At 41.0% G+C, this 22,916-nt stretch overlaps 1 protein-coding gene across 1 annotated transcript in view; it reads right to left on the bottom strand.

The window, feature by feature from the left end:
* The window catches only part of trrap (transformation/transcription domain-associated protein), a gene marked incomplete at its 3' end in the record, with an annotated part of 91,364 nt that extends 68,919 nt beyond the window's left edge, over window positions 1-22,445 (bottom strand). Inside the window, 29 exon segments of the mRNA XM_032502770.1 lie at window positions 3,257-3,378; window positions 3,732-3,828; window positions 4,137-4,298; window positions 4,532-4,792; window positions 5,018-5,215; window positions 5,573-5,790; window positions 6,096-6,295; window positions 8,336-8,487; window positions 9,755-9,955; window positions 10,782-11,038; window positions 11,140-11,305; window positions 11,400-11,591; window positions 11,759-11,953; window positions 12,109-12,206; window positions 12,316-12,652; window positions 12,755-12,989; window positions 13,571-13,649; window positions 15,775-15,913; window positions 16,985-17,081; window positions 17,661-17,749; window positions 18,118-18,195; window positions 18,786-18,911; window positions 19,046-19,102; window positions 19,499-19,582; window positions 19,873-19,977; window positions 20,260-20,370; window positions 20,666-20,715; window positions 21,561-21,747; window positions 22,359-22,445. Coding sequence (XP_032358661.1) covers window positions 3,257-3,378; window positions 3,732-3,828; window positions 4,137-4,298; window positions 4,532-4,792; window positions 5,018-5,215; window positions 5,573-5,790; window positions 6,096-6,295; window positions 8,336-8,487; window positions 9,755-9,955; window positions 10,782-11,038; window positions 11,140-11,305; window positions 11,400-11,591; window positions 11,759-11,953; window positions 12,109-12,206; window positions 12,316-12,652; window positions 12,755-12,989; window positions 13,571-13,649; window positions 15,775-15,913; window positions 16,985-17,081; window positions 17,661-17,749; window positions 18,118-18,195; window positions 18,786-18,911; window positions 19,046-19,102; window positions 19,499-19,582; window positions 19,873-19,977; window positions 20,260-20,370; window positions 20,666-20,715; window positions 21,561-21,660 — 4,206 coding nt within the window. The 5' untranslated portion in view covers window positions 21,661-21,747; window positions 22,359-22,445.
* Between the last annotated feature and the right edge of the window lie 471 nt (window positions 22,446-22,916).

The following is a 22,916-nucleotide window of genomic DNA, read 5'->3' as shown; positions in this document are numbered from 1 at the left end:
AATTCTTAAGTTTGCAACGTTTCCCACAATATAAAAAGTACACAATATACACACACAACATTTGTTTGCAATTTCAAAAACTTTAAAAGTAAACTTTTTCGCTTAAATATAATTCTACAGAAACTTTTGACATTATTATCCTAACTCAGAATACAGGCTTGTTTTGCTCTGATGTTGTCAAACCTTACATAAAAACATATGTTAGCACTTTAAAGTATTATGATGATCAGTGATCAAATTTCATTGTGACCAATGCGTTAATGCCAAATCATTTTTATTTCCCTTCCACAAATCATATTTTCTTTACATTAGACCTGGCCTTGTCAGTTATTTTAGACCCATGAACTCGCTACCTCTTGTGTCTCTATTTAGGATCTAAAGCCACTCAAATGAGGGCATGACCAGCTGTAAACAAGCACCCATGCCAACACCACACACTGATCACACACACACACACACACACACACACACACACACACACACACACACACACACACACAGATCACACACACACACACACTGATCTCTCTCACACACACACACACACACACACACACAAGAATGATGCATGGCAGCCACATTCATTTTCCTCTCACTGCTGAGAAAAAAACCCTCCATCCTGTATCGATTGGGCCATGGCAACACTCATTAGTGCTAGCAGGGCAGAGATGAAAGAATGGAAGGAGCAGAGAACAGCCTGGCAGAAAAAAAGAAGAAAGAAGAAAAAAAAAGATTCACAGGATAGTGAAAAGGAGTGATGGTGGTAAAGACAGAAAATGAAGGACATAGAAATGGAAGGAAAAAGGGACAAAGAGCTTGAGATAGATGGATAGAGGCAAGGAGGGTATGGATATTTTGATGAATGGAGGCACAACTGGTTCATGGAGAGTGTGATAAAGCAGAGGGAGGTCCATATGAAGATAACTGGGTGGGGAAATGGTGTGAGGGGAGGATTACCAAAGGGCCTCTAAGATGGCAAATGACATGAGTGATACAGATAAAAAGAACTAATGAAGCAGGGAGGAAGCAAAGAAAGAGAACCATGCAAAACAAGATAATAAAAAACTATACTTAGAAAACAAAACAGTCACAAAAAGCACACCACTAACAAAGTAACAGGCTCTAAAATTATATAAGATAGACAACTAGATAATTGAGAGGGGAAAGCATAAGAGTGACAGAGTAGAGGGCCATTTTAATGGTGTAGAAAATGTGATTTCACTAGTTTGAATTGAACTTAAGTAGATTGCTTCATGGCTTAAGGCCACAGTCTTTAATCCAGATTTAGAAAGGTCATGTCTGTGGATCTCAGCCGGTGTTTTTTGCTCAAAGGGAGTTGCAGCTGAAGTGAGTGATGTAACACAGGTCTGAGCGTTCTAAGTAATCGATAAAGTCTTGAAATTAATTCAAAATCAATTGTTTTCAAACAGGAGCCAATGTTAAGATGCTAAGATGGGCCAGAACGATTTCACAACTTCAAAATGCAGCCTCCTTGAACACGTAACAAATTCAAGCACAGTATTTACTGTGATCATGATTTAATGTAGGGTTGCACAATGTGAGGAAATATGTGATAATGTTGTTGAATATCACAATAACGATATTACTTGCAAAAAATAAAACAATAAAGTGTACTCAGTTCTGCCTTTCTGCTGCTTTCCGTATTCTTCTGGAATACAATGAATCACTTGTTGAATTAAAAAAAAAAAAGAAAGGAAATCATTTCCAACGTTCTTTTAATTGAACTAGTTATAAAAGGCACCACTAAAAAAATAATGACATTTAGATTTTAACATGCAGTTTTTTACTGATACTTTCTTTCAATAAAGACAAACAACCAGTGTCTTTGGCGATACGTCCAGCCCAGTCCCATGGCAGTTGAAGTGGTCACATTATTGTCGTTATTTTCATGTGTTGATTACCAATTTGGAAGTAATGTGTTTCAATGGGAAGCCTATTTTGTGATCACAGCACGATAACGGTAGCCGGTAATATGAAAAGCTGAAAATCCACACAGAGAGGTTGGTCGGGGTGGTGGATGGGTCACACAACACAGGACTTTCACCCCGGAGACCAAGGATTGCGTCCCGCGTGTTGCAGTTCCTTTCCGCGTTATTCTCTTCCTAACTAAGGCATGGATACCCAACGCGAGCCCAACGGGGCCAGGTTTGGACAGAAATTATAGTCGGAATCAGGTCGGGCTCGGTCACATCAGCACGATAAGGCATTTGTTGTAAAATGGTGCTGCGGCTCCTTTAAAAGAGCTCATTGCGTGTGGGACTGTGTGTGTGGGAAGTGGGCAGAAGAGAGAAAGTGGAAGCAGACATGTTGCAGATGTGACCAGAGCAGAGTTGGTGAAATAAGTTTCAGTTTTGTACACAGTGTGTGCGGTATTCCGAAATAAACCCCAGACTGAAAGCAAAGTTCATTCACTTCTTCGCCAGAAACGGGATTTTAACCCCGATGTTATTCATTTTATAACGTTAGCCCTGGAGGTAACGAGTCTCCCCTGGTTTTCTGACCACATTCGGAAATGAAGTGATCGGGAAAGGTCAACACATTGAACATTTTAAATTAAACAGCTTATTAATGTGCGCTTGTTGCCCCAAATGCCTTCCTACAGTTGCTTAATAAAAGCAGGCTTTCCACACAAACATGTAGCCTACATGTTTCATTGGTATGAGAAAAATAAGGATTTTAACTGTGTCGGGCTCGGGTTGTTGTTGTCGGCGTATTCTGCGTGTGACAGTTCCTTTCCCTGTTCTTTTTTTCCTAACCACAACCATACCATTGTTGTGGCCAGTGTGTTCATTTCCCCGTTTTTGCGTGCCAGAGACCGCGGCTCGTGTCCCTGTGCCTGGGGATCACGTCTCGCATGTGACGGTCCATCCCGTTGTTGTTGCGGGTGTGTGGCGTTTAATTTCCCCGTTTATTTTGTCCACCGGAGACAGCAGATCGTGTTCTGGCACAAGTTGTTGTCACCGTCCCACATGTGGCATTTCATTTCCCTGTTTTGTCCCCCAGTGCAGCCCAGTGTCACGATAGTTTGTGAAATGGTCACGTTTGAAAATCGTGACCTGTACATGAAATAAAGCGACATTAACGCTTGATATGTCGCAGCCTTTTGCGATGGGTTTATTGCACTAATTGATATCGCAATGACAATTAAAAACTATATATTGTACAACCCTAATGCAATGTCCAAATCCAAATCATTCACAAGTAACAAGAAAACAACGAAAAAGGTTGCACTGACCTTCCTCATACATGCCTCGCCCGCTTCCTGCAGTTCATTGTTGGTGGAGTTGAGGGCTTTAAAAAGGGCAGCAATGATCTTCTCTCTGGACTGTGGCAAGTAGTTACAAGCTGCAAGGGCATCTAAACAAGAAATAAAGTAAAACTCAACACAAGAGATGATCAAGTCAATACTTTAAGTAGTAATTTTAGTATGATAGCTATTAATTCAATTCTCACACACACACACACACACACACACACACACACACACACACACACACACACCACACACACACACACACCACACACACACGATAAAGCACAAAATATGTCCAGCAATAATTATCAAAACAGTCTCTGCTAACATGACAGAAGTAGGACCTTTAACTTATAATACAATCTGTCATATTAGGTTTCACAAAAACACAGAAGACAATTAAGCACATATTGCAAAAATTCAACAACCAATATTAAGTTGAGCACGTCCTACTCACTAAGAGCAGCGATGCGGAGGGGAACCAGCGAGGGAAGGCTCTTATAACAGGGAAGCTTCATCAGAGCAGCATCCTCTGCCTCACACAGGTTCAACAGCTATAAGGAAGAGGAGAAGGGGGGGGGGGGGGAGGCAAAGGTTAGAGGTCAATAATCAGCTAAATGTAGTGATAGAAGATATGTATAATAGCGTCAACTGTTTGTAAAATGTTTAAGCCAGATGCACACACATTTCTCCTTTTATATATTTTGTGAAAATATGCTAAATCTAAGCCTGAGATGCCCTTGCACCACATAACTTTGTGCGAAAGTGAAAAAAGAGCTATATATAAATAGCATAGTATAAACATTAACATTAAGAAACATTTAGGAAAAGTACATTTGATTAACGTCGGTGACTTTCATACCTCTGTGTAGAAGACCTTGTGCTCCATGACATTGAGGTCCATTGTGAAGAGGCGGGGCTGCAGGGTGGTGCAGAAGGTGTTGCCCTCCATCAGGCCGATCTGGGCGTTGGCAGGCTGGTGGCGGAGCAGGTGTTTCTTGGGGGGAACCATATCTTGCAACACCTGAAATTAGGGAAACCCAAAGAAAACCATCAATTAATGCGAATTAAAAGACAGAGTCTGTATTTCACAGACTTTTTTTGTTTTAAAATGAACAAATTCTCAGAAGGCATCAGTCCAGAGTGATCAAACACAACCCTAATTACAGCCGTTTTGCGTTTAAACTGAAATGCTTTTTACCTAAAAAAGTTGTCTAGCATAACATTTATAGAAAACTTTACAGTCCTTGGTTTCACCTCTTTGTGAGGTTCCATGATGACGGTTACACTCTTGCCGGTGACCTGGGCTAGCACCTGCAGGGAGTGCATGGCCTGCTTTCTGACGGTTGAGTTGGGGGAGGTGACCTCTCGGACCAGGTCATGCGTGACCATATGGAAAGACTTGTCCTGGGCAGCCAGAAGCTCCTCAGTCTTTTCTTCATCTTTCAGTGGAGTGGCACAGCGCACAAGCAACTGCTCCAGGGTAGTCTTAGCCATGGCTACTGCTCCATTTGACACCTTATTGCAAAAATCAATCAGTTAGTAAGTACAATGCCACTGCAGTAAGTGGTGCAACAAAAGAGGAAAGTTACTAAATGTTACATCGCACCCACTGCAAGGCAAAATTTGAAAAGAAAAGTCGACAACAAACGCAGGTAAGTCTTAACACCTAATCGATAAACAGAGGTGTCACTTCTACTAGTTTTTTGCTAATTATTAGGTTATTCAGTAATTTCCTCTCACCTCTCCTGTGAGGTCCATCATGACAAAGAGCAGGGCCTTGAGAAAGGTGAGCTGGTTCTGTAGCACCCAGATCAGAGGCAGTCTCTCCATTAGGAACTTAATGGACACCACGCCACCGAGCTTGGCATACCAGGCCTGCTCATAGCAGCAGGCACACAGTCGCTCCACAATGTAGGAAAACAGGGGCAGCTGGCATGCCTGAAGATGTAGACAATACGCTGGGATGATTAACTGATTCCCATTTAAAAACAATCACATACTGTATGAAAACTTACATCAAACGCATAGAAGAATGATTATAAACTGTCAAAAAAGGGTTTATCAGATGTTCACGTCAAACTTCAATATGTAAATGCAAGCAATCCGTTTGTCAGAATAAGGTTTTCTGGGTTGATCTAGCACAATACTGAGAGTAAAGTATTTCCTAAGTTATATTAATGTCCAGCACAGTTTACCCCAGTCACAAAACAATTGGTACAATGAGTGGAATTGTCATTGTCTTCATTACATTTACAAATAACTGAACCCTCCAACATTCTCCTTCCAGAGACATACCCTCTCCTTGGAGCCAAGAATGATGCTGGCGACGTCGAAAATGACGGCCAGGGCCACTTCTCCAATCTTACACAGCTCCTTCTCCTCATAGGCCATGCATATAGCTATGGCATCAATCAGAACCAGCGGATCCATGCCTTTTGAGCCATTCTCCTCACTGTGGAACATGGCTGTGCTTGGCTGGCTGCCCAGCTGGTAGCTCGGCAGCAGGAACGGACCTGGGATCACAGGGGAGGACAAAAGGAAAGGAAACATGGTTAACGTGAAATATATGAATCTTAATATTGATTAAAAGATGTTACAACTACGTGTTACAGGGCAAGTAATTCATACGTGTTTTATTCTTCTTTTATTTGGTGTCAAATAAAAAAAACGAAGAAGATAAAATCTTAATAAAACCAGAGAAAGGACAAAATTGGAAAGTGACTGATATTCTTGTGCAGCTGGGAAACAATGCCAATACCGGTGCAAAACAGAAAGCTAATATTAGATGTAGAGAAGAGCAAGAGCACTAGTCCCTCACCACACTGCTGAGCCACAGCGACCATGGTATAATGGCGAATCAGGCTGGCCACGAAGGGCAGCGCGCTGGGCCTCAGGTCCTTTATCACAGCAGACATGAATGCCCCAGTCAGGGCCTGTTCAAAAGTTCTGCGGGCAGGCGTGTCTTGTGCTTTGTAGCGGTGAGAGATGATGACATTGGGGATCCACTTCTCAGCGAAGCTAATGGGGAGACAACCACACAATGAATTAGAGGATTACATATTAACAAGGACAAAATAATAGTATGTGGCAGTGCCACTTAAACCTTCTTTAAAGGAGTTTGTGTTCAGTCAATTTGCAAATATTTAAAAAATAAAGATCCATGTCCTTCGCTTGTCTGCAGTCCATAAACCTGTAATTCTGATTTTCTCCGTCCTTACATTTTCTCTCTCCTCTAAACTCCTTCTGTCGTTCTATTCCTCCCTCTTTGTCCCCTGTTGGTATCTTTTGTTATTTACTGCGGCTGAAGGCAACTGGGCCTTGGTGTGATTGAGCAGCTGTTTTCTCCATGCTTGAGCTTGTGTTTTATAATGCCACACGCCAGGGGCAGGCCTGATGGATCGCTTCATTTCATTATTGCCATTTAAAAGACTGCTCTTTGGAGGAGGAGAGAGAAGAAGTGGAGGGAGGGTGGGGTGAGAGGAGCCAAGGAAGCTGGAGAAAGTAAGGGGTGGCATGGCTGACAGAAAGTCTGATAGAATCCCCTTCATTCATCCAGGGGCCTGCCACTCCATCACTGCTGTGTTGTCCCCAGTTGGCATTTCATGATTTCCTCAATGTGTTTTTTTTTTTTTTTTTTAAACTGAATGGGTACATTTACAATCACAAATACTGAGGCAAGGATCAATGTGTAAAAAAGTTGATGGGAGGCCGAGAGAAAGAGAGAAACTACATATTTCAAGAGAGAGGACAAGAGGAGGGGGCATGCAGGCCCCCTGATCATAACTAACCCACTTCATTATCCCGCAGAAATAGGCACACCGACATATTCATGTCCAAAGTGTGTGTTAGTGCATAATGACAGGAGAGTGTAAGGGGCATAGTGTAGCAAAAACAGACAGGGGAAAGTCAATAAGCCCCTGGCCCCGGAATCAATGATGGTAATGTGACTAACCCACCTAACAACCAACCCCCTCTTCCTGTTTGTCTGTTCATGTATGTGTCTCTGTCTCGCAGTGAAGCCTGCCAGGGGGTGAGGGCCTGCGAGTGTGTAATTAGCAACACCCGCTCTTGAGACGGAATTGATGAGGCAGTGTGTGGTGGGGAGGGTGGTGAAGACGTGATGTGAGAGAATAAAAAGGAGGGCATGGCAGCAGGTGGCGGGATAGAGGTGGAGGCAAGATGATACACACATCTTGCCCGCTGTGGTGAAGGGTCTTAGGAAAGGGTAGACAGGAACGGTGGGGTAAGCGGTGGACAGGGTTGGAGATCAAGATCAAGTTGAGTCAAGTAAAAGTTAAAGAGGGGGGTGATTGATCAAAGACTTGGCTGTGTATGGACTCAAATGTAGGGCTGGGTATCTTTCAAAGCTTTTTCTCTATTGGTACCAATAACCGCACTGTGACACGGATACAGGTTCCTGAACTATACTTATTTTTACATACCGAATTTATAAAATACATTTGAAGAAGTTACAACATTGCACATTCACCTATGACACACATTGTAGCCAAGCCTCTCAAAAGACAACAGCAACATATGTGAGCCCCGTCTCTGTGCATAATGTTGTTTTTTCCTGTATGCATTTTCAACATGTAACGTTAGACAGCCAATCACAAGCATTATAAGATCTTGATACAAGCATGCTGCATGCTTATTGGCTCACTTACACTGATGAGATTTCCTCCTTAGGTATTGAAATTCGGTAGTGAATGACAAGGCATTTTTCGATACTTGATACTATCAAAGTTTGGTACTCAGCCCTACAAGAGCTAATACATGAGACTGTATCATCTCTCGCCACTTGTGCAGACCTAAGCGGACAGTTCAAGGACTGTATGTAGAGAAATTCAATGTCAAGGATGTTCCTTAAAATAAATTTGACAATGCTTCTGTGGTAAAAGAAAAGAAAGAAAAAAAGTAGTCTAACACATCTTTAATCTAGCATTGATTACTGCATTACAACTGAAATAATATTAATTAATTGTAAATAAAAAACCCAATAACCACAATATCTAGGCAAAAGCCACAGTCAAAATCAAACCTAGAATGTTTACTTACTTGGGATGAGACAGAAGCTGGTAGAGAGCGTGCTTGTTGTCATCCAGACTGGTCATGGCCACCAGGAAACACTTAATGACCTCCCAGGCCTGTCGCCTGTAGTAGGGCTCTGTGTTGGCACTCTTCAGACAGTCTAGAGCGGTCTCTATCGCCTTGAAAGGAATTTACCAGACAAACCTTACTTTAAAATCTTCACCATTTTATATTCTGAAAACAAGTTAGTATCTTGCAAAATGCCAATATTCCATATTATTAATATGGGAATTAAAATGCGATATGCAACCATACATGGGATCCATTTGTAGGAAGTAACACAGGGCACCATCTGGCTGAGCAAAGGTCATTATGATTTCTAAATTATGGGCTGACAAGCCACGGCAGCCAGGCACTTAAAAAGGGAGAAAATGAACTAATTAATGCCACTCAGAACAGAGAGGAGAAGATGAGGAAGATGCAAGAAGAGAGGGAGGTTGAGCAGAGAGATGAGGGCACCGCAGAATTGAATTGTAAACCTGTCAGTGTATTAGGATATGAGGATATTTCTGTCAGGACTGAGACTCTGACGAGTATTATATTACTTTAGATATGAAATTGAAGGGAAAATTAAGACAATTTTGAATGCAAATTTGTACTCAAGTCTTTTAAGAGTACAGACCTAATAAAAACATTTTTCAGATGTGGTCAGTAAAAACAATATTCCAAAGATAAAATGGAATTGGAAAACAGCTTTTCAGGCAAACCAAGCAGAAGATACTCAGAAAAGCTGCTGAAATCGCTTTTGGTTGTTTACTCGTACAACCTTGAAGAGAATCAAGTTATTCAAATCACTGTTATTTGATCTCTCTTCTACCTTACAGCACTTTAAACTGCCTTTCCCTCAATGTGCCAAGTATCCATATGGCTGTATTGTGAGCCTGCTAGAGATTTGTGCCTTCAGCCTGTGCGGCAAGTGAGTGTGTGAGACTGTGTTTGCTGCCTGCGCCCATGATGATGGCAAACACACAGATGGATAGCCAGAAAGAAGGAGCAGCCATTAGTGAGAGTAAATAATGCCGTCATGGTGGCCCAGCCTAGATTGATGATTACTGACTGGGGATGAGGAGGAGAAACAGGAGGTGAATTTAATTACCTGGAGGACACACACACACACACACACACACACACACACACACACACACACACACACACACACACACGACAAGGATATATTGCTCTCAGTGGAGAACAATAATGTGGAATATCAAGCTCTTTTACGTTTAATTATTTATTTCTAAAACTGAAATACAAAAAGGGAGACTGATTTCAGGAAATGTAACAAAGTGAAATCATCCAAAAAACTTTCCTCCTTAGAGATCTACAAACAACTTAACAAAGCAGTGAACATAATGCAAGCATTCACTGCCAATGGTGTGGTCTTACCTTTTCCATGGGTAGCTGTATGGATGCCTTGCAGTCAGTGAATTCGGCCTTGATGCTAGGTCCTTGGACCTCGGTCACCACATAATGCAGCCTCTGAGACTCCTTCAGCATCTTCCTGTTGCTGCCACCGAACTTTCCCAACACTCGGTAGGCTACATGAGAGATGCTCTCAGCCGGGTTACGGAGGGTACGCCACAACGCCTGCAGCACAGGAAGAGAAGGAGCGGCAAATTTTAAGCTTTAGTGTTGACAGGAAATAACAGAAGAAGAGAATTATACTGTATGACTTAAAATGGCAGACCTGTGTCAAAACTGTGATGACAAATTACAATCATTACTGCTACACTTTACTAAACAACAACAAAATGCTGGGAAGGCTAATTAGTCCCTGTACGTTATAAGCTACTGAATATTGATAGCAATGAAGTCATAATTCAACTAAAACCACATCAATTTATTTGGCTCTATTTTTTTTACCAATGCAGAGTTAGCGGAATGAAAAACATGACTTGATGTTGCAGGTGGGAATCACCGTAACCAGTTCAGCAGTATTGGGCTGAAGATGGGTGTGACGCATTATTATGGATCCCGCGTAACTTCTAGGTAAGTCCTGCCCAACAAAGCGGCCCAACTGGTTGGTTTTAGGCATTGACCTTAAGTGGTTAAGGTTAGGATAGCCGACTGGTCAGGGGTTAGGACCTGGACAAATCGGGTTCCGTTACCTTGCGTAAGCATGAATGCCTGTCCAATAGGTGCGTGTAAACACTATTCAAGAGCGGGTCTTGCCTAGAAGTTGTGTGGGTTCCATAATAACGCATGTGTGACTGATCCTGATTCAGTGCATATTGTGCAGATATAGACAAATCCTCTGTTGACCACTAGAGGGCAGATATGCTAACTGATATAGAGATAATGGTCTAATAATTGGATACACTGTAAATCCGTTATTTGTAGGATCTAAATGTGTGCTGCCGTGCAGCTCAGAAAAAAAATGCCATTGGGCATGATGATAAGAACAACCCCCCACCTGCATGAGCTCGGCCCTGACAGGCTGAATGTGGTCATAGAGGAAGTCAGGCTGAAGGTTGTCCACACACAGCTCCAGGGTGCGAAGGCCCTGGCTGACCAGAGTCTGAGAGCCATTGAGGGCAGACACCAGCGGATCCATGAGCATGGGTAAGTACGGCAGCAAGGAGCTCAGACGCACTGGCACCGTCAAACACAATTCCACAAATAGATCCTTCATGTGCTGTTTGTGAAGGCCACTCTGCAGCATGTTCAGACCTAATAGCATGGGAAGGAGAGAATTAAAAAGGTGAGGTGTACTTTTTCACATTCAAATATGACTCATCCGCAATTCAGAGTAATGGTGTGTGAGACATTACCTTGCAGCAGGTTAGGTAGAAGAGGTAGGAACTCCTGGTAGAGCAGGTCATGACTGCCTCCACCAATGGAGCGGAAGAGAGCCCGGAGAAGCAGGAAGTAGTTGTAGGGTTCCTTAGCTGATTGGGCCAGCTCCATGGAGCTGTTGACAATCTTGTGGAGGTGTGGCTGAGGAAAACAGGGACAGCATTATTAATCAAAAGTGACAAAAATCAAAAAGAAATTTAAAAAAGAAACTAGTCCGACAAAAACATCCACTTACCTTGAGCATCTGCTCATTTTCAGCAGCAAACAGTGACACTGAACCAAATACTAGTTTGAAGAGTTTGAGGTAAAGGTTTGAGAGCTCAACATTGGAGCCCATCTCTGGTAGTCTCTCAAGAAGATACTCGACTAGGATGGTGGCAAATAAAGCAGACGTTGACAAGTTGGCCAGGAAAGAATTCGCCACAATCTGGGAAGCAGAAAAACAAGACCAGACTTGAGCACAAGAGATGAATTAAGACTGAAGAACTTAGCATCTGAATTGTTACATATTAACTTGTATTAATTGTGAGAAAAACATAGTACCTGGAATACAAATCTAATTCACACATTGTATATATAGGAGACAGCATGTACCTGCAGTGCATAGTTCTTCGAGATCCTTTCCACCATGTACGGCACAGTTGTCTGAAAAATCTCCTTGAATGTGAGGGGGTTCATCATGGTGAAGACCCCGGCAAAGTGCTCCAGAACTTCCTTCTCCTCCTTCATGCGTACAGTCTGACAGTTGGCCACCCTGATGTACGTCTGCTGGTTATTGGCGACCTGAACCTGGTCAGGAGAAACGTCAGTTGTTCATTCACTATTTCTGAGAGCCATGTCTTACTGACATATGCTTATTTGGTAAGAATTTTTATATGGGCAAACTTAATTTTATTTACACCAGTTAAAATAGTGATGGTAAAGTCCAGATTTTTTGGCTGTACCTGGTAGATGTCTAAGGCCTGCATGGCATATTTGACCAGCTTAATGTAGATCTGTGTCTCCTTTGGCTGAAGCTGCTTGTTAGGAATGAATTGAGCCTCTGGTTTAAAAAAGAAAAACAGGGATTAGTGCATGTAGGTAAAATCCAAATTTCATCAAAACAACCATTAATAGAGGTTTATTTATATGCCAAGCCTGGGTCATCTCACCTCCTGGGGCCTTGCAAGAGGTGATGCCCCAAGTAATTGTCTTTACGCCACACACCAAAGTCTTGACTAAGCTGCGGCAGTCCGAAACCTGAAAGGTCTGCTTGTCTTCCTTCTCACCAGTTCGGTCAAAGGACGTTGTTGGGGGTGGAGGTGGCGCGGCAACAGGCGTTGGAGGAGCAGGAGGTGGAAGGGCAGGGGTAGTGGATGGGGTGGGTGTGGCTGGTACCCCGGGTAACACCCCTGGGTCAACCACACCCATCTCTGACTGAGGCTTGCACTTCTTGAAGATGGAGACAAGCTGGTACCGTGCAATGGTGTGAAACTTCAGCACAAACACCTGATGTATTGGAGAGGGAAAATTGACTCAACATTTCTTCATGAATGTTTATGTAATATACATCAGTGTCTTGACTACAGATCCAAGCTGTGGGCTGCCTACCTCCAGCATCCTCATCAGGATGTCTCGTCCATTGCCGTTCTCTTGCTCTGACTTTGACCGGATGCAGTCTACCAGGTTGAGCAGCAGCTTGCAGGACATGGTCTGGATGTTACTGGGAAGTGACTCGTCATCAATGTTCTTGGCAAAGAGCTGCACAGCTAAGGATAAATCTGTCAGGGGTAAGTTCTGACGAACATGGTGCACCAGGTCTGCTAGTGTGCTGTAGGCCAAGGGTCTGGAAAGTAATGGAAACATGTAACAATGACATTTAGAGCGGAACTATAATTATATTTCTAACTAAATGGTAGCGAAAAAACGAGAAACAGTGTACTCCAGCGAGCTGGCAGAAAAAGTAGTAATCAGGAAAGCAGAAGGAAAAGTTTAATAGATATGGAAAGTAGCTTTGGGATGCAAATGGCACTGCAAGGGAGATGTGGAGAGAAAAAGTGAGCTAATGAGTGACACTGGTAGCCCTGCCAGGTCTCAGCCAAATGCCTTGTTTCCTATGTAGTACTAATGTGAAATGACAGCTATTTTGTTGATGAGGTGAGCTAGTTTGGCATTCTGAAGAGAGTCAACAAGGTGGGAATGTGTGCGCAGCATGGCCTCGGGAGATGCAGGTGCACATGACAACTTGACAGTGCGATCTGTGCTGCAGTGTTGGAGTTAGCTTCTTTGAGAATTTCGGCAGCAGAGAACTGCCTGATTAATATGCTAGGACTTGTTAACATGCACCTGGCTGAGCCATCAACCACAAGAGAGAAAGAGTACTGACACAAAGGAGATCGAATGATAGTGAGCATGCACAAAACTCACCTAAGAGTCTCCCGAGCGGTGTAACCAGAACCGATCAGGATGGATTCATCAAAAAGTTTGTCCATACAAGGTATAAACTCTGAAACGAAACAGGATTATTTTATATTATATGACACAAATGATATGGATATTTTCCTATGTGTATCAGACTGAATATGCAGATCTATGTAAGGTGAATTCATATTAGGGCTGCCCGGTATCATTGGCATTATTTTCACTGATAATGTGATTGTGATATGATTCACGATATTAGAGGGAATCTTTGTATCTTTGTATCATTATTCTCATTGAAAATTATTAAAACGTTTTTAAATGATTATAGTGTAATTTTTGCCAGGTTCTGTACCAAACAGAGATTTATGCCTCAATGCAGAGGTCCAAGGTTTGATTCCGACCTGTGATGATTTCCTGAATATTCCCCCCCTCGCTCCCCTTTCTCACCTGTCCTGTCCATGAAAGGCTGAAAAGCCCCAAAAAAAAAACAATCTTTAAAAAAATAACAATTGTGCAGCCCTAATTTATATATACAACTACATTCTATTTTCATATGCTTGTGTATTGTTTATATGTTATTTCAGTGTTGATATTTCAATTTGTTTAGACTTATTTGTATAAATACTGTATATTTATGTTGACTTGCTCGGATATATAAGACCTTATGAATATTGTAACCCCTTGTGAAAGGAAAAAAAAAAAAATAGTATGTTGAAATATGTTTTTGATGTACAGGGAGATAGGATACATAACCAAATGAAGAATAAAGTTATAATGTTTGTTTTATTAAATGTAATAATAACTGTCACTGTCTCTTCCCCTGCTTTGGCAGGTAGAGAACTGTCACTAAAACACCTAGTTATTGTTAGAAAGTTTCCTCAGTTTCCTGCAACTCCACAATTTCAAATCTCTTGCAAAAATGTGCCAAATCACTGACAATGGTTTGAGTCACAGAAGCAACTCCCAGTATAATGCAGAAAATCATCCGAAATGCATATCGTTGTCTCAATATTTCACTGATGGGTGGTTGAGCTTTTATTCCATTTCATTCAGTCTCTCTCTTTTCACCGCTCAGTCACCAAATCAAAATGGAGGTATAAGCCACAGTTTGACAGTTAAGAACTAGAATTACTACCTTGCAGTTGTATGTCTCCATCAATCAGTCAAGTTGCAGTTAAAGGTCCCATGACATGGTGCTCTTTGGATGCTTTTATGTAGGACTTAGTGGTCCCCTAATACCATATCTGAAGTCTCTTTCCCAAAATTCAGCCTTGGTGCAGAATTACAGCCAGTCCCACAATGAGCTTTCCTTAGTATGTGCCATTTTTGAGTCCATAGCTTTTGAGGGGGGGGGGGGGGGGGGGGGGGGGGGGGGGGGGGGAGGCTGGGAGTGTAGCCTTGACCAACTGCCACTTTGCTTGTTTGAAAGCCATGATGTCTCTCTCTTTTTCATGGGCGGGCGAAATTCTCTGGGAGGGCAAAGAGCAGGACACCCAGGGCTCGGTTTACACCTATCACCATTTCTAACCACTGGGGGACCAAAGGCAGGCTGGGGGAACTCATATTATTTTAACAAACCTCATAAAGTGGTAAAGTGGAAAGGTACCATGGCATTTTCATGCCATGGTACCTTTCAATCAATGTCTGTCCACACTCATATAATATATGTAGTGAGAACTTTGAAGCACCTTAAAAAAAAGGTATTGGGTGTATGTTTTGGCAAAACATGGAAGCTTCACAATCATCAACCCGGCAGCAGAGAAGATCTATACAATCACCGCAGTTTCAAGATATGTATCACTAACTCAGTATCTGACCAAATGTCTCCCCTACTGTTCCTGAGTTATGGTCTTAAAGAATGGCCAGAAACGTTTGTGATTATGATGTCGCAGTGAAGTTGACCCTTGACCTTATGGATACAAACTGTTATCACTATCATTTTATCCTATTGAATTTTTGTGTCAAATGTTGTCATAATCAGTGTAGGAATTCTTGAGTTATGGCCAAAAACGCACTTTGTGAGGTCACAGTGACCTTGACTTTTGTGCACCGAAATCCAATCAGTTCATCCCTGATTCGGTTGTGCCGAATCTGAAGAAATTCCCTCCAGGGGGTTGACAAGAAAGGGACAGACAGATGTACAAAGAAATTTGAAACACTTAAAAGCAATGTGCGTGTGTGTGTGTGTGTGTGTGTGTGTGTGTACATACGGCTACGGAGGTCAGTTGTAAGGATGTGCTTGGCTGCAATGAGCAGTTCCTTGCGGAGGTGAGCAGTCTCAGAGGGGCAGTTGGTCAGCAGCTGCAGCATGCCCTTTACCATCTGCTGAGAGTACTTCCCTACCAGGTCCTGATAGGGTAGACACACACATACAACAAATGCACAATTTACTAAAAATGATTGTATGCTGAAGCAACCTATGTTTGGAAAAAGAATTACCAGGTCAATACCAATACAAGCACAATGTTTGAGTAAGTATTTAATATGGTATCTTTTTTGGACAGGCAGGGTGTCTGTAACAGCACAAAGAACAGTTCACTAAATCCCCTAATAGAATTTTTCTTGGTGGGTTAGAAGTTGGTATCATGAGTGTTTTTTATGTTTGTGCTGTCAAGTTTTTACTGTCTTTAACACTGTCCCTGAAAATGTCTGCACACAGTCAGTGTAGCAGGAGATAGCTTTAGAGGAAGTTATTAGTGTCATTCATTCTTGTTCAGTGTGGACAAACTAAATATAAAAGTAAACCTAGTTTTAATTTAATTTTTCAAATTGTGTTAGCTTTATTCTTCCAAGCTTCTGTGCCTTCATATCAGTGAGCACATTGGGTTACATTTTGCTTCCTGTCAATCACCTCACCTCCACAAGAAGCAATAATATCCAGAAAACAAACCTTTAAAACATGTCCGCTGGATTTATTACACCTACATCGGATATGTTCAGGGGATCTTTGATAGTGGTTAATATTAGGCCACTTTTGACAAGAGAATAGGCCTTTCCCAAAAAACAAGCACTTTAAAGTATATACAGTATTTTACACTTTGCCAAATACTGGTGAGAAAAATCATACAATGATGAAAGTGAAAGGGCTTCAGCTATAAATGACAACTATTTTCCTTTAAGAATAGGGATCTAACAATAACTGGTGTAACGGGTAATTGTTATATCTTTGTAATACAACACTATTAAACTTTTTGAAACTGTTTCAACTTGTTTCGGCCTATCAGTGATTTCTGAACATATTGAACTTTTAAACTATTAAAAAATTGAACTATTAAAAATACCGCGATAATATTGAAAACAGGGATAATTTTGGTCACTATAACCGTGACGTTAAATTTTCATACTGTTACATCCCTATGACTTACTGAAGCTATTTAACAGAGAAAACTGATACAACAGGAAGTAATCAAACAGGTGTACCTGGTAGATTCGGATGATGTAGGCTAGAAATGACAGAGTCTTGATCTGCGCAGCAATGAAGTCCGCATACAACTCCTTGTTATAAAGCTTGTGTTGCCTGCAAAGGAAACCGCACAATTTACATATAAAAGCCATTTGGTCCCATTAAAGGCATTAATGATGTCGTACACCTGCAGTAGGTGGCAATTAAAGGGGTTGAAATTGTGTGTCTACATATGGGACTCGATTCTACATGGGAGACATTCTCTCTATACATGCAATAGACTGGTAGGGGTATTTTTTTTCAAAATTAGCTTTGCTCCATTTCCTTTCCTGCTCCGAATGCTTAACACAAGTCTTTTCCTACCCTGAGAGGTTTTACCTCCTGCTAAGACAATTTCTACTATTTTAACTTCCCCAAATGGATTTTATCTCCAGGTCTGGCAGACAAAGTGTCAGGAAAAAGTATCAACAAACTTACTACAAGAGAGAGGGAGGATAAAACAAACATTCTCTTAACATAGGATAAGCCTTTTTTAGCCTTTTCCACAAATTTAATTTGCACTTTACATCCATCAAATGTCACGTACATTTGATGGATGTAAAGTGCAAATTAAATTTGTTGAAAAGGCTAATTCAAATCCTGTGTGACGCACACGCAAACGCACACACACGCATACACACACACAAACCTCACCTGGCCTGCGGTGACACCTGGAGCATGATGGTGTTCATGATGAGGGGTACAAACTCTGACACCACATTGTGAATGTTCAGCTTGTATAGCTATGGGGACAGAGCAAACACACAATCTTGATTAATGAAAAACAAGCCTCATTTGATTACTCCAAGTTTCTACATCTATTTTTATAGGCAAATGTGTTAAAACTTCCATGACTACAATTATTATTAAAATGCGGAGGAGCCAATTCAGTGAGCATGGTCAGAATGTTTTAAATAAAACGCAACTTAAACCAACCCTAAAACGGAAGTATATTATGTCCTAAATGTCCACGTTTATGTTTTCTTTGCATGTAAAATGAATTTAGGCAAAAAGCACAAGGCAACACATTTTGGAATAACAAAAAAATCTGTTGTTGGACCACGTTACCAAGAGTTACTGTGTGATGGTTATGTTTAGAGAAGTTGCAAACCTGATACATCAGCACCACTATGATGGGCAGCTCTGCCAGCACTTTGAGAGACAAGGACCCCCGCGGGATGATGGTGTGCTAGAGGCAGAAACAAAGGAAGAGACACAATGACGATGACTAAAATAACCGGGTGACGTAAATGCTGGACACTAACCACACCCTTCTTCAGCTGAAGCCCTATCAAATTAAGTGATTCTGGCAGATATACCATTGTACACAGTAAACAAGAAGAAGTGGACTCATCTGACCACAAGGTTGAGGGTTTAAATCCTGGTCAGTTCTTGTGCATTTCCCGTTACAAAATGTCACACTTTTTCCTGTGCTGTAAGAATGTTTTCAAAATTGTTAAAATAAAAACCAAAAAATCATTAAAAAAAAGAAGAAAATCATTAGAATCATTAGCCTGTTAAACTGACAAAAAAATCATGTGTTATGTTATAAAACATTTAGTTCGAAAATATACGCTGAAAGTGAGCATCAAGTACTTTTTCATGTATTTTCTAGCTGAGGGTAAGTAAGATGGAAGTTTTGTGGGTGCCCCTGTTAGTGTGCCAACACGGTGCACTACTACCATCCTGTGGTTACAGACAGTACTGTAAAAGTATGCAGTATGGATTTTGAAACAGTGGAGATATAAACTCCTACAAACGGTTGGTTAGCTAGCTTACTGTTCGTGTTTCGCTGTCTTCCCTCTCAGGTGCAGTCTTGACCAACACCGACGTGATCATCCCTACCATTTCTGGGGAGGGAACAGTGTTCTCTGCTATCACCTGCGGGTTCTCAAAGTACCTGGCCTGGTGGGGGCAGAAAGACACGGTGGTTAGAGGAAACGAAAATAACAAGTTTCTCAGTCCACCCAGTAAAAACGTAATCGAGTCAGAGCCAAACACTTGAAAACCAAAGCCAATGATGTGAAGGTTGTACTTACGACAACTTTCGGAAGGTCTTTGTAAATCTGCTTCACAAAGTCTAGAAAGTGATGAATCTGAGAAGAGAGGATTATGGAGAGCATATTAATCCAGAACTTCAAGAACATTTTTAAATGTCTCTGTTCTTTTTCTTCAAGAATGAAAGGAAACCAATTATTTATATACTCATCTCTGGCATAACATGAACATTGACAAATATGCTTTTGTCAGAACTAGACCATAAAAGAAATAAAAATCACTCTGCAAGACCGCATTCAACAGAACAGTTACAAAACACAGGGAAACAATTTGACAGGTTTTTCAATCAAATCGAAAAAATACTCGGATAAGAATTTACTAAGTTGTGGACAGCCCTGTATAACTTTCAAAAAATATTTCACAGTTAAATTAATTATTGATAATATGTTTCAACCTAATTCATAAATTTCAAGGAATATTGCTAAGGTTCTCACCTCCTGAGAGATAGGAGGCCGGAACTGTTTGTGCAGCTCAATAATGATGCGAAGGCATATCAGCACATTTTCCTCACTTTCAATCTGAAAAGAAAAAAAAGAAGGAAAAACATGAATGTGACATGGCAACACACTAGTTCTTGTATCTATGGATTAACTCCCTAATATTTATTTGCCAAAAAGCAAACTGTTAGTGCCACAGACATGTAGCAGCTTACTCAATATGCATTTTCTGAGTTTTGGAAACCGATTAGCTGTTAAACAGTCAAGCAACTCAACTATGAGTGGTAAAAATACAGTTATATAGTAAGGGAATGAGGTAAAATGAAAAAAAAAACTTTAAATGTTCTGTTGTAAGAGAATAGAACTCATACCTCCAGGAAGCGGAACATCACAGACAAGATGTTCTTGGTGTGTGGACGAAGGTGTTCATTTGTTGGAATGCGGTGGATGATTTCCAGGACCAGCTTTCTCAATTGCTGAAAAAATGGATACCATTTTAAGTCAACACTTCAACTTTGGAACAATTATACCATTTGGTATGATCAAATGAACTGATTAAATCAAAAGTGGGTGTATGGGATTATTATTAAAGCAAGCGAGTCAGCTCAACTGTGAACGTTGGACCACATCTACCACTGCAGTCATGCTTCTTAATGTTGATTTATTACTGAGAATAATGGCAGTGACCAAATCAGTATTTCTGCTAAACTTGTCTGTAGGTTTTGAACATTGCTGACTAGATTGAAGAAGCCACATACCTGTGTAGGTTTTTCTTGGAGGAATTGAACCTCTCCATCCTGAAGAAACGTGAGGAAGCGAGGGATTATGTGTTCCAAGAAGGTGGAGTACTGAGGTGAAGATGTCACGTTCTGAAATTGAAAGTCCAAGACATGTCATGTTGTGTAGAAACTCAGTATATCCTGCAGTCACGTTTCAGTGCTGTGCAAATGTTCATCAAAGATTCTGCTTCTTTGCTGCAGGCATACATCCCTGCATCAAAAATGTACTGAATATTTCCTAGGTTCAGTTACAGCTCAAACAAATCCTTAGAGAATTAGGTTTTTGTGGAATCTATCAAACTTCTTAAATATCCATTATAATAAATCAAGAGACAATTAAAATGAATCCCCTTCAGCACACACTGAGAACATTCATCACACGTACCTCGAAATTCTCGCTGACCTCCTGCATCATCTTTAGCTTAGTTTCATCAGCTGGAAGTTGAAGGACAGAATGTCGCCATTACTCATACTTGCTAATGATACAGTTTCACTTATCATGGCCGTCTCCATGTGCTTAGCAGGGGCTTTCAGATCTTATCAGTTTTACTTTCAGCGTCCAGTTTGATCAAAAGGTACATCAAGAATCACACACACACGCACACACACACACACACGCACACGCACCTTTGACTGGACTAAAGCATATCGCTCTCATCACATCGCCCATGAGAAGCACAAGTGCCTTATCTAAACCATCATTTGTTTTGTAGAAACTTAGCAGGAAAAAGTGCAATGCAATAAATATGTATGAGAAATGTGTTTTTTGAATTTGTAACTTTTATTCCAAACAAAAAATATTATATTAATATTATGAGACACTTTCTATTTTTATAGCTACATTAATTACAGCAACTCATATCATACAAACCCCTTACTACTCTTAATAATTGCCAAATGTTTAAAAAAAGTTGATTTAAAGTAGTGGGATAAGTTGCATCCACACTAATCAATACTTCATCTGATAACCTGTTGATGCTCTAAAAAATAAAACCAGCCCAAAAGTTAGCATGAAGTAAGCAAAAATAAAACGATGAAATGAAAAGCCTTAGGCTCTAAATCACTGCTGGGTATGACTTTTGAAGGTAACACCAAACTCAGGAGTGCATCAATTTACATTTACAGTAGCAAACAACTGAAGCAAAAGTGCGCTTGATAATTTAAATGGAATGAAATACAGATGGGAAACTGCATCATTATGAACTTTCTTCTGACATGTCGGGCATCTGACAGAACTCCTGTCTGACGTTAGCATTTCACTGCGAGGTCCATAGACTTACGTGTGTTAGCGTCTGTGAGTGCAGCCACAAACTGCAGGTATTTCTTCATAAGTGTAGTCTGGTCGACCACAGTGGGGCTGGGCGCGGGCACAAAGGCCATGGTGGCAGATGGGACAGACCGGGCTGTTGTGGTGGGGAAAGGGAGCAGACAGCAGTCTGCACAGATCTCACTGTGATCTCATGTGCACTGAAGAAATGGAAGGGGGGAAATAAATTCGTTGCCGTTAATCTAAGTAAATATATAACTATATATATATATATTTGTTGAACATTTAGAGAAAATACAGTCTTGGTTGTTACGAGGAAGTTACAGTGTTTGACCAAACAGGTTTGCCAAGCAAACCGGTAACAGATTCACAAACATGCCTCTCTTAGTGGGCGCACAGTGATGACATCGTAACTGGCATCAGCTAGAACAATTTTTGTATACTCCCGACAGCATTTGTGAATTAAAAATATGGAGTTTTGGCGTCAAAGCGTTAACCATTTTATTACTAAGAGGAGTTACAAGCTTATGCATCCGTTCAATAAAGGCAAAACAGGCACATATAACATTACTTTTGCATAACACGTTAGCAACCGTTAGCTAACACGCTAGCTTTCCCAAAGAAAGAAAGCGCTCGCGCATACCCTGACGTTTGACTCAAACCTGGAAGAGAAAATAAACACAGGCCACAGGGAGTAAACACCTTTTCTCAGACAAAAACATGTTTGAAGGTTATTCCTTAACAGGGTGATGTGGAGAAAACCTACTATTTTGCCAACGTTTAAAAGAAAAATCGAAGCATTTGCACTTACCCAGCACCACAGACAGGAAACTGTCGCTCCGTATCCGCCGCGCTCTCGCTGCTGCTGCTCCGGGTTTGCGAACAGCAAAGATGTGTGATATCCCTCCGCGTATTGTGTATCAAATTTTCCCTATAAATATATATATACAGTATAATAATGTTTGTCCAACAAGGATATATGCAGACAATTGAAACAATTAAGGTGAATTCTTTGTAAATAAATTTTATTTGTCAAAATGTTTTTTCTAGTACCAGCGGAACGATACACAGTCAAAAACAGTGGATGTAAGACCATCGTTTTCGATGGTCATCAGGCTCCCAGGATTGTTAGCAAAGAAAGTAAATTTGCGGGTAACTGCGCATGGTCTCATCCATGGGCAGTACCATTGCATAAATGTTTATGGGCAGTACCATCTGGGAAGTGTAGGCACACTGTATCTCGTCCAAATGAAATAGAGCATATAAAGCACCTCGACACCCATAGCAGTATTGGGTAGATTTTATTACTGTATTATAAATGAAAACAAAACTCTTTTAAATCCATTAATTCCGTATTTTCAATTAGTTC

Source organism: Etheostoma spectabile, chromosome 21 (genome assembly GCF_008692095.1).
Source record: "Etheostoma spectabile isolate EspeVRDwgs_2016 chromosome 21, UIUC_Espe_1.0, whole genome shotgun sequence".
In the NCBI taxonomy this organism is placed as follows: domain Eukaryota; kingdom Metazoa; phylum Chordata; class Actinopteri; order Perciformes; family Percidae; genus Etheostoma; species Etheostoma spectabile.
The sequence above is the reverse complement of the archived record's forward strand: the minus strand, read 5'-3'. Positions and strand labels throughout refer to the sequence as shown.